The sequence below is a fragment of the Chinchilla lanigera genome, unplaced genomic scaffold, assembly GCF_000276665.1.
Source record: "Chinchilla lanigera isolate Chin_1 unplaced genomic scaffold, ChiLan1.0 scaffold00062, whole genome shotgun sequence".
NCBI lineage: Eukaryota > Metazoa > Chordata > Mammalia > Rodentia > Chinchillidae > Chinchilla > Chinchilla lanigera.
The window spans coordinates 9,683,650-9,699,939 of NW_004955463.1; the positions used below are offsets into that span (position 1 = coordinate 9,683,650).

At 50.7% G+C, this 16,290-nt stretch overlaps 1 protein-coding gene across 1 annotated transcript; it reads right to left on the minus strand.

Moving 5' to 3' along the window:
- Positions 1–896: 896 nt before the first annotated feature.
- Positions 897–16,290, minus strand: Rnf122 (ring finger protein 122; the record flags this gene model as incomplete). The annotated part of the gene is given in 6 exon segments (XM_005398405.2): positions 897–1,969; positions 2,230–2,312; positions 4,301–4,342; positions 4,586–4,631; positions 10,062–10,218; positions 15,965–16,290. Coding segments are annotated over 6 exon segments (468 nt in total). The 3' UTR covers positions 897–1,854.

Sequence of the window (16,290 nt, forward strand, 5' to 3'; positions counted from 1 at the left end):
TGCACAGCCACTCGACAGCACTGCAGTTCAGCAAGTGCTCCTCCAGTGCTCAGCACCCAGGACCTGCTCCTTGTGGCCCTGGCATTGCCCTGTTCCACCAAGCAGGGGAAAAACAGGGTTTCCCACTTCATGCTTATAGCTAAGAAAAGCATTCCTCACACTCAGTCCACTTAACACAACTACCATTGATTCAGCAGGGTCAGGGGACGTGTGCGTAAGATCTGAGCACACACAGGCCCGTGGAGTGTTACCATGCACCACTTCTAGATAGATATCCTATGGGCGAGGATGTGCCAGTCAGTGAGTGACAGCTATCAGTTAAGCAAAAAGTAAAACATCAGCCTTTCACAGTAGCAACCTAGACCTTGTTAGTTGTAAAGGCACCGCCAATTACAAGTAGAATTTTATTAGTTCTCAGTTTTAGTGCAGTGATGTGCTTGAAAACATTAACTTTCTTTAAATATCCTAGAAATCTGATAAAGGAGCCTGGCTAAGCTTTTACTGTACAATGGTATTAGTCCGAAGCTAGAAAATTTTTTCAGACAGATCTCTCGCTATCTTCCCAGGCTGATGTCTAACTCCTGAACTCAAATGTGCCTCCTGCCTCAGCCTCCCTAGTGCTGGAATGGCAAGTGGGCACCACCATGACTGGCTCAGGTTGTAGGGTAAGCACATCTGAGTAAAGGATAAGAACAGTCCCCCCTACTCAAGAGGCTCAGGCAGGATGGCAACTTTTAGGCCAACCTGGACAACACAGCAAGACCCTACCTCAAAAAAAAAAAAAAAGGATCATGAACACTTCTGTGTACATACATGGTTTGGGCAAGGGAAGGCAGAAAGGGGCAGAGAATTTGGTTCCCTTCACTGTGAGACAAGAAAACAGGCAGAGCCACAGCCACAGGCAAAGTTGGTTAGACAAAATTGTTATTAAATTTAATTTTCTTTAAATACATATCCTTCTCCCACCCTCCCCCACTCTGGGGAGGAAGTGAAGACTCCCGCCCCCTCCACTCCGGGGATCCCACGAGTAAAGCCTGAGATGGTCAGAATGAAGTACAAAATACTATTTACACAGGGGAAGCAGGTATCTGTCGATACCGTGAGCTCCAACACCCCTGTCCCCAGGCCCCTGGGAAGCAACCGAGTGTGTAACAGGCCTTCCCCTGGAGGGGCCTTCCAACCCCAACACGGAACAGGAAGTGCTGAGATAACTGAGGAAGAGGATGAGGAGGGCACGTAGCACCTCAGGTCTGCAGGGGCAGGGGCTGGCTCCTCCTCACCCCGCAGTCAGCCCTCCTGTGGCCAGCCTGTTTCACTAGTTCCCACGTAAACATCGACTGTTTCCTTGCAGAGGTCTCTGCTCTCCATTCCCAGAGGCAGCGCCTAGTCCCTCGCTTTTTCCTTCTTTCCCTTCCAGCCTTCCTACGGAGGCAGGGAGGGGCACGGAGCTTGTAGGTGGGGCAGAGCCAGCTTCTCCCTGTCAGCTCAGGGCAGGCTGTCCTCTTAGCGGGAACGCTGGGGAGTCGGGGTGGGGCTTAATGTCCACAGCCAGGCAGGGTGGGTTCCTTCCCGAGCAGGGACAAGGCAGGAAGATGTCCCGTACCAGGGTACAGAAGTCTGGCTGGGTGAGGCCATGGGTACGGAGTGACAGGGACGGCTTCAGGAGGCAGAACGATGGGGCAAGCCTGGCACTGGTCTCGCCCTTAGTCTGGGACACCGGCCCTGTGCCACCCTCCCCTTCAGGTGAATGTGACCATCACCACCTAACAGTCTTCTTGTTCGTTGTGGCTGTGAGAGGGACCAGGCACCCACAGAGCAAGAGGTCGTCTCCACATCTCTGCACAGCAGTGGTGCTCACACCAGCTCGTCCAGTAAGATCCCGATGCTCTGAGTGGCTTCGGTGGGGCCAGCGATGGGCTTGTTGCACATAGGGCAGACACAGCGGACCTCCAGCCATTTCACCAGACACCTGTGAACAAAGGACTGTTATCTCCGGCTAGAGCCCCCAGGCTGCTCCAGACGCCCGCAAGTGCCCAGCTGCATCTCAGAACAAGAACATCGCTATGCCTGCCCCAGCTTCACCCCTCCAGCTGACTTGGTTTCCAGGCAGGATGGAGTCTAGGGCATCACTGGCAAGTGGCAGATGGGAGGTGGCAGGGAATGGAAGGTTCTGGAAGATGCTCCCTGACTACTTCTCCAATGGGCAGCTCTGACCGTATCCCCACGTACTTGCGGTGGAAGGTGTGTTGGCACGGGAGCACGCCGAGCTCGTCCTTCCCCTTGAAGTCCTCCAGACAGACAGCACAGGTCTGCTGTGGAGAAAACAGGGCCTGTGAGAGGAGATTGGGCATACCCTACCCCACCCACTCTGAGTATCCACTCTCTCGTCTCCAGCCAAGACACTAAGCTCGAGCTCAGTCTCCGCCATCAGCCATAGAAATTTAGCCTACTTTACAAAACTGCATCAACAGCATGACAGCCATGAACTACATGTGGCTGCTTAAATTTAAATGAACCAAAAGAAGACTTTATAAATTTAGCTCCCACCTGGCATTAGCTACAATTTTTTTTAGTATTATAAAGGTTTATTTAACAAAAATTTAATGTGAAAAATGTGGTCAGGGATGATGGCTACTCAGGTAGCAGAAGCAAGAGGACTGCAAGTTGAAGGCCATCTTGGGCTACACAGTGAGTTCAACAGCAGGACCTTGAGGCAAAAACTGAAGGGTGGGGGATGGACTGGAGGTGTAGGTCGATAAAGTGTGTGCTCAGCATATGTGAGGCCCTGACTTCAATCCCTGGTATGAGAGACAGCATAAGAGAGGAGAAAGAAAAAGAAAAAAAAAATCGTGCCTTTCAGAGATAGGACATGAACTGCTCTGCCTAACAGCATCTATATTCATGCTAAGGCTTCAAATGTGATATTATTTCCTCATGTTACTACTGCCCAACATTGTTCTGCTACCCGCCAGTGGTGAGCTCCATACACTCAGGTATCACAAGATTCATAAAGGGGTCAAATCTTCACAGTGTTCCTTGGACATTTAATTTACATAACTTCTTGATCGTAATTGTCCTCAATTTGGCAGAGTGGGCTTTGCTTATGGTGTCAATTTGGCTCACAGTTGCTCTGAAACTGAATCCGTGGCCTCCTGCAGGTTCCAGTGGAAGCCACATGGCACACGCTCAGTAGCTACAAGTGGCTAATGGTCACCATGAGGGACGGTATAGGCGTAGACCACTCACTCCCACCATCACAGAACTTTCCATTGGATGGTGCTGTTCTACAAAAATGGTTTTAAATCTTTCTCGCCTAATACATGGGGCATTTATAAGTAAGAGCTAGAAATAATGAAGAATGTGGTCAGTTGGATCCTTTAAATCCAGGCTGAAGTCCCTTATGGGGTTTTGGTGTCTGTTTTTTGAGATGGGGTCTTGCTACATAGTTCAGGCCATTCTTGAACTCACTGTGTAGGCCAGGCTGACCCTGAAGTCAAGCTCCTCCTGCCTTAGCCTCCTGAGTCTTGGGATTACAGATATGTGCTAGCACATCTGTTTAGGTCCCTGTGTACCTGAGCTGAACTATTCTTGCAGAGGAAGGCTTACGAAACACATAAACTTGCTGAAAGTAATAGTGGCATCAAAACCAAGAATAAAATGAGGCCATGTGTAGGCAGTCTCACAGTGGGTGATGCTTGGGATCCTCCCCAGTCCCAGATGACCACAAACGCTTTGCTTTGATTAGGAATGTCTGTGGTTATGACAGAAGCCCAGGGAAATGAGTAGCATAGGTGGGAAAGGATCAGGAAAAGGCTGATTAAAAGAGAGCTGAGTGGACCAAGGAACTGGTACATGCGGATGAGGGAGACCTGGAAGAGCCGCTGGCCCAGGGCACTAGTCAGCCCTGGTCTGTGAGGTATGTACATGGGTAAAAGGACCCAATTTTCTTCAGTGAAAAAGCAGGCCTCAGGAGCTGGATGCAGAGAAACCTAACTGCAGGGTGCTATGGGTGGCGGGAGTGGTGTGGCCATCCTTCCCTTAAAGATTATGCAGACTGACGTTGTGAGGCCAGGTGTCACCACTCCCCCAAGCCCTCCTGATCCTTTTGTTTCCTGCCAGAGCCGGTTTCAAAAATGATGAATTCCATGTAATGACTACCTGCTGCGATGAGTCCCTTTTATGTGGCCAAAGGAGGCAGGGACAAGAAAGACTCTCATAAAAGGGCCAGAGGCTGAGAGCTGGAGAAAGGCCCTGGTTGCCTTACCTGCTGGGGCCTCCCATGCTATCCCTGGGCACTTACCCCATACAGCTGTAGCTTCTTGGCATCGCCTTTAAGCACCACCTGGGGAGCAAAGAGGAGGTGTGAGTATAAAGGCACCAACCACAGGGCTCAGGGAGGGCCAACCCCCGGAGGGAGTCCTGGCCACTCAGTGCAAGTCTGACTCAGGACAGGGAGGGGAGCTGGCATCAGGTAGGTCCAGAGGGGAGGCCAAGGGGACCCCGGCAGGGCAGCCTGGGCTTGTCTTGCACCCCATCACAGCAGCTGGTGAAGGAGCAGGTATCAGGGAAATAGGGGGCACTTTACCTCCTTATAGCCGTATCGTTCACTCTGTGCCTGGTTCCGGAGTTTGCTGGGGGAGAAAGAAGGGAGGAGAACAGGTTACTGAACAGCTATCGAAGCAGGCAAGCCTGGCTAGCTGCTTGTGCATTCTTCTCACAGCAGGCGGCGTGCTTGGCCTCTAAGCATCCTGGGCCCTGGTTCAGGCCCACTGGGGCCACTGGCATTGGCTAAGGACTTAGACTCTTGCTGATGCACTGCCAGGTCCCATACGTGGCTGGGACTGCTCCAGCGGAGCACTCTGAATAGCTTATTTGCTTTCCCGGCAGGTAAATTTCTTCAGCCATCAAAACTAGATAGATGGACGATGTGCTTACCGAGGGTGCAGGGTTAGACAGGTATTCTTAAAAGGGATATTTCCATTAAGCCAGGACGACAGGATACGCATGCTTCTGATGACCCTGAGGAATTTTCCCTCTGGAGAACACAGGTATCCGGGAACCAAAGCACAAACTTCCTTTCGATGCCAGACAAACCAAGCAGGCGATACCTTCCTGGTTCCCTCCTCTTTACCAGGCTGGCAGCCTGCATGTGGCATTACCTCTCAATTCCAAACATACAGCATGTCGTTACTGACAGCAGTAGTCAAATGGTTCACTGGGTACTTGCTCTGTGGCTCTTGGACACCAACACAATCAAGTGCTCTCTCATTGATTCAAACAGTTTAAAAGAGGGAGACACTTCCCTTTGTAGATGAGGAAAATGAAGCCCAGAGAGGTTAAGTCATTCGCCCAAACCTTCATAGAGCTAGTTTCACTTTGAAAAGCTAGTTTCACAGTTCAGACAGCAGCGTCTCGATTTGAATAACAGTCTGTGTGGTTGAAGAGCTTGTCCTCCTTCCCACCGAACACGACCCGTCCCCCCACACCCAGTCCTGGAATGTCATTAGAGCTTGGGACATATCTACATTTCATTCAATCTGCCTCTCTCTGAACGGCTTAGGATGCAAATGGCTGGAATCATAATTATGCACTGCTCTGCGGCCTTTTTATTTCAGTGGAGGAGCCTTACTCTGAATTCGGCAGTTCTCTCTCCCTCTCTCCCTTAGTCCCTCCTCCGCCCTCTTGCTCCCTGCAGCACTGGGGACTGAATCTAGGCCCTTCACACCGAGCTAGATCCCTAGTGCTTTTCTCTCTCACTCTCTCTCTCTCTCTTTCTTTTTTTTTTTTTTTGGCTATAAATTGAACCCAGGGTCTCACGTGTGTTAAGCCCCCTCCACCACTGAGCTGTACCCCCAGATATCCCAGATTATTTCTAACACAGCCTGGATTTTGGAAGAAACCACCCCAACCCCATCAGATTAGAGTAGGGGCAGATTAGGGACCAAATCCAGCTCACTCTCTACCTGCTTTTACAGGGTTCACAAACTAAGAATGGTTGTCTTTCTTCAATGTTTGAAAACAGAAGTAAAGGATAATACGTCATAAAAATGAACTAACAGTAACAGCAGAGCATATCTTATGACAAAACTATAGGGCTGGGGTGTAGCTCAGGGGTACAGTGCTTCCCTGGCCTGCTCAAGGCCTTAGGTTTGAACTGCACCAGTAGAAAAAACAATCCAACTTGAGCGTTGATTAAATGTCACAGGCACACGGCTGTGCGCAGGCTCTGTGCTGCACACTGTCGGAAGAGCTAGTGGTTGTGACAGAGCCCTCATGACCCACAAAGCCCCAACTATTTACCAGCTGACCCTGTACGGAAGAAGTGGAAGAGAGAACTGCACATCTGGGACAGTGGCTGTCAATGAAGGCATGAAGATGTCCCATGAGCACCGAAGAGGCTGAAACTATCCCCGGGTTTGGGGAAGCAGCAGAAGCAGAAGGCACAGCCAGCCGTGCCCAGGGCGCAGTGCAGGGCCGATAAGATCTGCCTGCCAGCTCCTCACCCTTCCTGAAGAGAAGTCATGAGACCACAGCTGTCCCTGGAGCCTCCAAGTCCGTCCAGGTGGACTCCTGCCAGGACCACGGGCCGGGCAGCAGCACAGCCACTGCCCCTTCCCTTCCTCTCACCCTGTGCTTTCTGCCTGGGGGGAGGGATTGGGCTAGCAGCCTGACTGGGGCTCCCACTGTCCCTCCCATAACTAGGCCGAGCACGCCTCCTCACCCCGAGAGGCTTGCATAACAGCAGGTGCATCTCTTCCTGACCTGTGCATGAGAGCGATGGGAAGGATGAAGCCAAGCTAAAGTGAGTTGACTGAGACCCGACTGACACCAAGGAAGGTGCCTTTTTGGGGAGAAAGGCACTGTTGCACCATTATGAGACACAGGCAGTGTAAATACGGAAGTGGTGAAGAGCCTGTGTGTGCGCGCTGCGGTTGTGGCAATGAAACTTGTGTTACATGAACAGCACCTCTGAGCTATATCCTCTGGGGGTGGGGGTCAGGACAGGGTCCCACCGTGAGCTCTCTCTATACCCCAGGCTGGCCTCAAATGCGCCTCCTGCCTCCGCCTCTGGAGTACAGGTGTGCACCACGCTGCCTGGCAGCTACCTCCCATTTGTTTTGAACTCTGCCTGGGGCAGTGGGGGCACCACACATCGTTTGAGGCTCAACTGCTTCTCCTGCAGTGTGGATACACCTGTGTGGTCTGCACTGCGCCTCTGTGTTTACAGCACCCTGGAGACCCCATCCTTTTTGCCTGGATGTCTCCCTTTAATGGTCTTACCCAGGCATCCTCCAGAACACTCAGAAGGAGAGCACCAGAGTCGCCCCTTTGTCCTGTGTAAAGAATTCAGCTCAGGAAAGATTAGATCATGATGAAATGGGGCCCAAAAAAGGTTGCAAGGGAAACAGCAAAAAGCAAGAACCCTAGGTAATCCCAGCTGGGTACAGAGAGCCGGCCACTTGGACAGGTGGCCTTCTCAGTTGTTGGCTGAGCAAAGCAACTAAAAATACCCTGATTTCAATGAGACCATTTCTAGCCACTGCCAGCGGGCTCTCCCTTTCCTCTTTTCCCTTTTAGAACAAACAATAATGCAGCCAGATCCTGAAGATAATCGTTCCTTTCCTGCCCATTTGTACTTCACCAGCCCCTCCATCCTGTGCAGGGCAGAGGTCGGCTCTGAGGCGAGGAGAAGGAGTGAGGGGCAGCTGGCCTTGCTTGGGAGCTCACCAGGTCAGCAGCAGCGGTCATGGGCCTATTTTGGCTGAGGAGGAAACCAAGAAGCAGAGAGAGGAAGTGGCTTCCGCGCTTGTGTGTCTTTCTATATATAGGCATACATTCCACATACCACTGAGCCCCTGTAGCTGGGACTCTCCAGGCTGAGCTGGCTTTGTACAGGCTGCAGGACAGACAGCAGGGTGACAAGGGGACAGAAGAAGGGATAGGTGGTGCCAAGCAGTACCCGGTGGGGACAGATTTTAGCATCATAGAGTGACTGCTCTGTTCTTTTACCCCAGCTAAATAAAGAAAATCTAGTCAGTGATACATAGATCCCCAGCCTGTCCTCGGCAGGACCCTGATGCCCAGCCATTAGGGAGAGGCCACAGACTCCACAAGGGCTCCTCTAGCTCCCCAACTAAGATGAACACTCACAGAAGGCGAACATATGGAAGGACACAGAAGGCCAGCTCATCGTCACCAGCCTGAACCACCTTGGAGTCTGCCTTGATGGATGGCTTTGGGCAAAGCCTTAACTGTTGGAGCATGAATGTTTTCATTTATACAGTGGGCCACACTGGAACTGGAGGATTGTTCAGAGAATTAAGTGAGCTAAATGGTTTACAAAATGCTGACCACCATGTCTGGCACACAGGAAAGGCCTTGGCAAAGAGTAGCTGAACACCTAAGGCAGTGCCAAGTGGCATAGTTAGGAAACAAACCCTGGTCACCCAGTGCCAGGCCAGAATCTCTGGACGTTCTACTCTTGATTACTTTTGCTGTTTAGTGTGCACGCGCATGTGTGCCTGTGCATGGGTGTGTGTGTGTGTGAGAAAAGAGGCCAAACAGAGTTGGTTTTGCAGTTTCTTCCCCATTCTCGTCCTAAGTAAGTCTCTGGTGTTTGGTATGTGTCCACTTTTAGCCTTGTGGGAAGTGAGTGGATTGCATGATATGGGAATTATAGGGAGACATCAGAGTGCTCAGAAGTGTTTGAAGGAGAAAACTTAGGGTTCAGGGAAAGGGAGAGGAAGGGGAGGGAAGGAGAGATACCAGAAGTCTACCCTCATCCCCACTAATAGTTAAATACAAGTTTCATACTTAATTGTTCAAGAGGGAAAGTAAACCACTATTTTCTCTGCACAGGTCCCAGTCCCAGTAACTTTTTTGCAAAGTTCTGAGAAAGAAGATGCCCAAGGTAGCTGACTAGGACTGGGGAACAATGCCCAAAAGCATGTTTCCTTCTTCAAGGAAGCTCTTTCAGGCTTAGACACACAGAGAGATGTGTGTTTCCCCTCTAGCTGCTTCCTAGCTAAGGCACTCACCTAGCAGGGCAACTCAGTAGGGAGCCAGGATTCCTTTGCCTTAATCTTCTTAAGTGATTTGATCAGACCCTTGCCGAGACCCCAGATGATGTCTCCCCAGGCATTCGGCAACGTGTGGTGGAAGAGGGAGACAGTTATCACAATGCCTCCAAGGACTAGGCGTTAGCATACTCTATCGGCCAGGAACATTCAACCCTTTCCAACATACAGAACAGTCCCACACCACTAAAAATTATCAATACCAACAGCACATCCCAGGTACAAACACTACTACTTGGATTTCCACTGTAAATACCAGTCGTGCCCAAACACTTTTGTAGAAAACGGCCGCCAGTACCCATGTCCTTCAACAGGAGGAGGAAAAACAGTTCCTGGAGCTTGGCTTCCTCTGCCAAGCCCATGTCCTTCCCTGGATCACTAAGCAATTAAGAATAAGTGACCCCTTCTTTGCCACTCTCAAAAAATAAGAGCTTACGGAATAGGAGATAAAAAGAATTAAGATGTGTTATGTACACGTACCAACTTCCTGTGATGGATGTCATCATTATGTACTGCAAACATGCACTGATAAAAATAATTTTTTTTTAGAAAAAGAGCTTCCAAGTCAAAACAGACAAGTATTTCTTGATATTAGCTCGCCAATATCAGCATTGGGAAAGCTGACCACAGGATTTCCCAAGAGGGCAAAGAAAGAAGCCACTGATGCCCACCTGCTCCTGGCTGCCCAGAGGATAGGCGTGAGCACAGGAGAGGGATAGCTGCGGAATCACCAGTTAGAGTACTTAAACCAGACAGCAATTCTAGGCGGGCCTAGAATAACTGGCCAGGAGATGGGAGGGTGACCTTCTGTGCTCTGGGACAACTTGATAGGCTGATATAAATAGATTTACCAAGTCCCAAAGGGCCACAGAAGGGCAGGCCAAGTCATGTCCTCTCAGCAGTGCTTTGGCACAAAGGGCAGTATCCACCCCTGGCCTCTTCCCCCTTTGACCTACTTCCCCAGGTTGGTCAGTGTCCACCAACCTGATAAAATAGCAGCAGAAGATGAGGCTCAGCATGAAGACAAAGATGCCTGTGCCAAAGATGACCATATAGATGTTGAGCGGGAGGTCCTGGAAACTGATGGGTGGCATTGAGCAGGACTTGTTGGTGCTAACCAGTCCCAGGCCACAGAAACACCCTGCAAAGAAAGAGGGAAAAATAGCATTAGAAATTTACCACTGGGCTGATGACACACTGTTGCAGCTGGAGAGGCAGGCTCTGAGTGCAACTTCTCATTCAGAGGCTTGGGCTTATATCTTGGCTCTAACTCTTACTGGGTACCTTAGCTTGGGCAAATTATTTAACCAATCTGCAAAATGGAGCAATATACGAAGTACTTAAAGGGACCAAGGATTCAGGCAGTGAGCAAAAAATGGCAAAATCAGTTCTACTCAGTAGAAAACCACGGGGTATAGCAGCAAAATGAAAGGACTTATGTGAGAAACTATTATTTGGGTTCCAACTCCTCCTTCCGGCTGGCTGTGATGATGTTTAAGAAGTTACTTCTCTAAGCATCACTTTGTCATAGGGAAATGAGTAAAGTTTAGAGGGCTGAAAGTGGTAGTGCAAGCAAGAGGCTCTGGCTGGGCGTGGTGGCGCACGCCTGTAATCCCAGCACTTGGGAGGCTGAGGCAGGAGGATTGTTGCAAGTTCGAGACCAGCCCGAGCTACAAAGTGAGCTCAAGGCCAGCTTGAACTGCATGTGAGACCGTGTCTCAAAAAGACAAAAAAAAAAAAAAAGAAAAAAGAAAGAAATAGGCTCTGTTAAATTACAAAGTGCATTTGCAAAGATCATTTGTCACTATGAAGCCACTCTCTCCAGAAGACAAGTTGTGCCAGGACTAGAATAGAAGTTGTTCACTTCAAGACCAGGCTGGCACTACAGAAAGCGGCCATGGGAGCTGGGGGCAGGGAGCTGCGGCGTCCCTTACTGGTCTGCTGCTCCTTTCTACTCAGGGCCCACTGTGGCACTGGCCTCCCCTGGGAGCTTGTTAGAAATGCACAATCACAGGCCCACGCCAGACTCAATGAATCAGAATGGACATTCCAACAAGACCTTCAAATGGATCTGCACAGCTGGAAAAGCACTGGCCAGCCACCAGATACTTCCCTTCTCCCAGGGCTGGGGACAGAGTCTCAATAGTGCTTGAACTGCGGTGGTCACTGCCCCTTTGCTAGGAGTTGATGTTGAGGTGGGTATGTGACCAGGTTCTGGGCAAGGGAACAAGAGAAGTTCTGTTTCAAAAGATTTTCTTATTGTTCTGTCTTCCAAGACACCTAGAAGGGTGGGAGCCATGTTGTAGTGGAGAAGAGGCTGATTAAAGCCAAAGGCTGAGAATGGCAGTGAGAAGACGGATGAAATCTGGATTAAACAGAGCGTACTACATTTACTGCATCCCAACCATGCCTGCATGCAGCCAACTTAAGCTTTTTATTTTTTTTTTTTAAGCAGACTGGGTCTTGCTATCTTGCCCAGTCTGGCCTGGAACTCCTCGGCTCCAGGGATCTTTGTGTCTTAGCCTTTTGAGTAGCAGGGACTACAGGGACACACTCCCCTTCCAATTACATCTCGGTAACGCCACAGTAAAATGTTACTTCCCCACCTACGAGAGAGACTTACTCATTAAGTGACCCGCCCACAGCCAAGCAGCTAAGAAAGCCTGGCTCCAAAAGGTTCTCTGCACTCAGGCTCTGGGTTCTAGGCACTCCCCTTACAGCTTGGTTAGGAGCCAGGATCCATTAAAACAGGCTGTAAAGTTCTACCTGATAATTACCAATGCTTCCACAGCTCAGCAGAAGCCTGCTGGGGAGACTCTCACACAGTGAATCTCATTCCTCTTCCCCCTTACATCTGACTGGCGACCGTCCCAGTCCTCCTTCAAGCCTTTTCACGCCGTGCCCCATGCTATGGCCACAAACCTATTCCATACACTCATCACCTGCTCTTGCTTCCTCACTAATGTCATCACTGTTTCTGGTTCCTTCTCTCTTTCACCCCACACGTCTGACACTGCCGCCCACTCGTTTTTCATGGACTTTCGAAACTCACGCCTGGCATTGCATCCTCCCGAATGTGCTTGCTGCCTTGCAGTCTCCCACTCACATCCCCAGCACTACGCCATGTGTGGAGCCGTCTCTTCACCCTTTTTTCCTTTCTGTGGCGCTGGGGACAGCACTCAGGATCTTCCCACAGAGAGATATCCCAGGTCTTTTTTAATCGTTTGAGATAGAGTCTCTGTAAGCTCTCCAGGCTGAACTTTAACTTGCAAACCTTCTGCCTCAGCCCCCCAAAGTGCTGGGACTACAGGGATGTACACCATGCCCGGCTCCTCACTATTTCTGACCCAGTCTTTTTCCCCTTTGCTCATCCATCTCTGCGCAGGACGCCCCAGTCCTGGTCTTGGTGATAGTCCAGGGACCCTCCCCTTCCTGTATTCCACAGCACTCACCACCTGGGTCAGTCGCTCTGGCTCTTGCTTACTCGGTGTCTTACAGTGGCTGGCTGTTCCCTGTACCTACTTCATCTGACTCTAGCATGTATTAAACACTATGATAGACACCAAGGATAAGAAAGCATGTAAGAACGACTGGACACAACCTGATCATGTTGGAAAGAAAAAGTGAACTACCACACCAGGCAGGGCAATGCACACACCTCAGTGCCAGTTCTCAGGAAGCCCAGGCAAAAGCATCACAAGTTCTCAAGCCTGGGCTGCACAGCAAATTCAAGGCCAGCCTGGACTGCAGAGTGAGACCCTGCCTCAAAAGAAAGAAAGGAAAAGGCAAGAAACACAGAAAGAAAAGTCCTATGGTAGAAACGTGTCTATCCTGAGAACAAAACTTGTCACCAAGTGCATACAAAGCTAACAAGCCTGGACATTTCTGAATCTGAAGACACCAGTTTGGATTTGTGCATACTCTCCAGTGGCTAGGCTTGTGTTTGGCTTGTTCAGTCACTAGTTAACAGATAGTAACACCCTACTTTCTCAAAACAACCTGGGCCCCTTGGCAAAAGCTCCTACTTTTAAAGAAAGAAGATTGATGTTTGGGAAAACTGCCCAGAAACTGACCTCAGCTAATAAATCACCAGTCTACTAACAAGTATTGTTGAAGATCTACTTTATATACGGACCTAGACATTGGGGAAAGGCAGAAAGCAAAGGAAATTCTTGCTCCAAAAGACTTTTTGATTAAGGGGGAAATTAAAGAAATAATTGGCTACTAGACTTTGCTGTGCCCACCAGGGTGGCCCTTGCTTCTGGGCTTTAGCCCGGGTTAGAAAGTGAGTTATTTTCAGCACCCCTTCCCACTCAAATATTTACTCTCTGTGGGCCAAAAGGAGATCAATGTTCCACAAAGGGCTTAAGCTGGACTGGCTAAAAAGCCAACCTTCAGCAAGCACGGTGGCATACACCCATAATCCCAGCACTAGGGAGGCTGAGGCAGGAGGATTACCTCAAGTTCAAGGTCAGCCTGAACTATGCAGTAAGACCATGTCTCAGAAAACAAACAAACAAAAACATCATTCAATCTACATTGGTAGAGAGCCCAGGAATTCCCTTCTAGAACACTGCATCCTCAAGACTAGTGGAGGCCTTTGTCCCACCTCCGCCCACAGCGATGTTTGGTGCTCTAAGGACTCTAGCCACACCCTTTGCCTTAGCTCTTCCGAGCACTTTTCATGAATGGGATCCTGACATATTCTGGGTCCCAAAGAATCTCATTTTGCTTCCCATTCTGGGAACTTGCAGAGCTGTGGCAGCTACCACCGCAGAAGGCATGAGCCCCAGCAGTCCAGGTTATCTCTGCCATCTTTTCCTGTCCCACAGAGGCTTTTCCTCAGACACCGACTCAGAGAGCTTGGAACTCTATGGGGTACAGAACAGGGGTAGGGTGGGGTGGAAAGCGCTTCATAGTTAAGAGGAGACTGTCCATCTGCTTGGATCACAGCCTGAGTGTCCCTTATTCAAAATGCTTCAGATCAGAAGTGTTTCAGATTTTGGAATATTTGCATAATACATAATGGTAATAGAAACCAAATATAAGTCTAAATACAAAATTCATTTATATTTCATATATATCCAATACATATAGGCTGAGGGCAATTTTATACAATATTTTAAACAATTTGGGGCACGAAACAGTTTCATGGTACGGAATTTTTGCTTAAGGTAGCAGGTCAGCACTTCAAAAAGTTTCAGACTTTGTTTAGATGTTGGATTTTCTGATTAAGGATGTTCAAGTTGTACTATTAAAGAGAAATAGGAAAAAGGAATATTGGCCAAAAGCTGACAATGGAGTTATTCCTTTAAAATTTTTAAGGACAGGAAATACTAGCCCCACATAACAGGAGCTCCAGATGTTTTCCAACGGGACAGGGAAGGGGTTGCCCCGCCACTGGAACCAAAACACGGGCTGCAGGTATAGGTGAGTATAGTGGCTGGAAGCTTGCTTAGCATAAGCAGAAGCCCTGGCTTGGCTCCCCAGTCCCACAGAGAGAAAGGTAAAAAAGTGAAAGATAAAGCAGCAAGACTTCCGGGAGTCTCTTGCGCTTCACGTAAAAAGGCGCTGAAGAAAGGCCAGCTTTACCGACCGGGCCACAGTCCTCCCCAAGTCTCTGTCCCATTGTCTCACCAACCTATGAAAACGTTGACATCAGAATGTCTCATCTGGGCTGGCAGCCTGCGAGCGGATGACGTCAGAGAAGGGCCGGCCAAGAAAGGCCAGCAGATCTGGGAACTGCCTCTCCTTCCCCACCGCCGGGAATCTTTCCCAGATGCTGGGATGCACCGTCCCTGCTCACCCCTTCCGCCGCCCCCTCTTCCACATCACCGCCTATCACACACAGCTTGGTTCATTTTCAGGAAATCAGACCCGACCAGCAGAAGGAGGAAGAAGGGGGTGGAGGACACTCATACACATGCTGCCCAAACACTGCCTTAAAACAAAAGCCTCTTGAAATAATTAATCCAAGATCTGGCAGGAGTCTGCTCTCAAGAATGGACCCCCTCCCTGCTAGCCAGCCTGTCCCACAAAGAAGGCCAGCTGCTTCCCAGTTCCCTTCCAAGCGCCCTTCTCCAAACTCTCCAAGCGTAAGAAAAAGGGATCCAGCCTTCAGGCCCTGCGGGAGGGGTGGGTGGCGATTACAACCTAAGGTTCAGAAGGACTCTCCTCAGGTAGTTCAGACGAGAATTTGCGGCCCAAGTGCAATCTGTATCACCTGAGCGGCTAAACAGCCTCAGGTGAGCTAAGCTGACGTAGCAGCATCTCCCAGGCTGGGTTTGTGCCTCAGGGCGGGGGTGGGGATGCGACCACCTCCTAGGCTCAGGAAGAGCCTCTAATCTGCCGGACCGGCCCCGAACTCCAAGGATAGTCGGGCACAAAACTGTCTGCCAGGTTACAACAATTCAATAAAGCTCCAGTCTTTCATCAAGCGTCTTCTACAGGCTCAACGTCCAGCCAAGAGAGCCGGCCACCCGCGCGCTCCGTCCCGCACGCTGCATTGTATACATATTTAAAATAGCCTGCAAAGTTTCCGGCCCGGGAACTTGAGCTCCCTCTAGGAGATCCCAGCCCGAGCGCGGATTTAATTCTCCTCCAACCACCACAACAAAGAACAGAGTTGGAGCGCACAAAGGCAGGGGAAGCGGGTAGCAGAGCCGAACCACCACACAAAGGCTGGGAATCCCTCGGCTCTCGCGCCCCTGGCCTGCCGCGTCGGGGGACGCTGGAGTTGGACCCGGATCGTTTCAAATTCCGCGCTATGCAGCGTGGCGGGGCGCCGCGACGCACCCCCTCTCCGTCCCGCCGCGGAGAGACTTGGGGAAGCGCGGAGCGAGCCTGTCCGACGCGCCCGCGCCAAGACTCCGGCCCCCGGGACTCACCGTTACACCACTGGAACGGGTGCATCAAGGACGGCGCGGCGGGCTCCCCGGGAACGGCGCGGGCGCGGCAGGGGTGCGCGCAGGAGGGGTCGGGCCGAGAGCCGCGGCCCCTTTCTCCAAGAGCCCGACTCTCCGAGCGGGGGGCTGTGGCGAGGCCGGCTTTCAGGGCAACAAAGAGGGGCGCGGAGGAAACAAACAACAGAAAGTCTCCCGGAGCAAAGAGCACGACGGAGGACACGCGCGCAGGGGCGCAGGGCCGGGCCGGACCGGGGAGCCTCGGGGCGCGGGGCGGCGCTCAGCCTCGGGGGCAGCAGGCTCGGGTCACG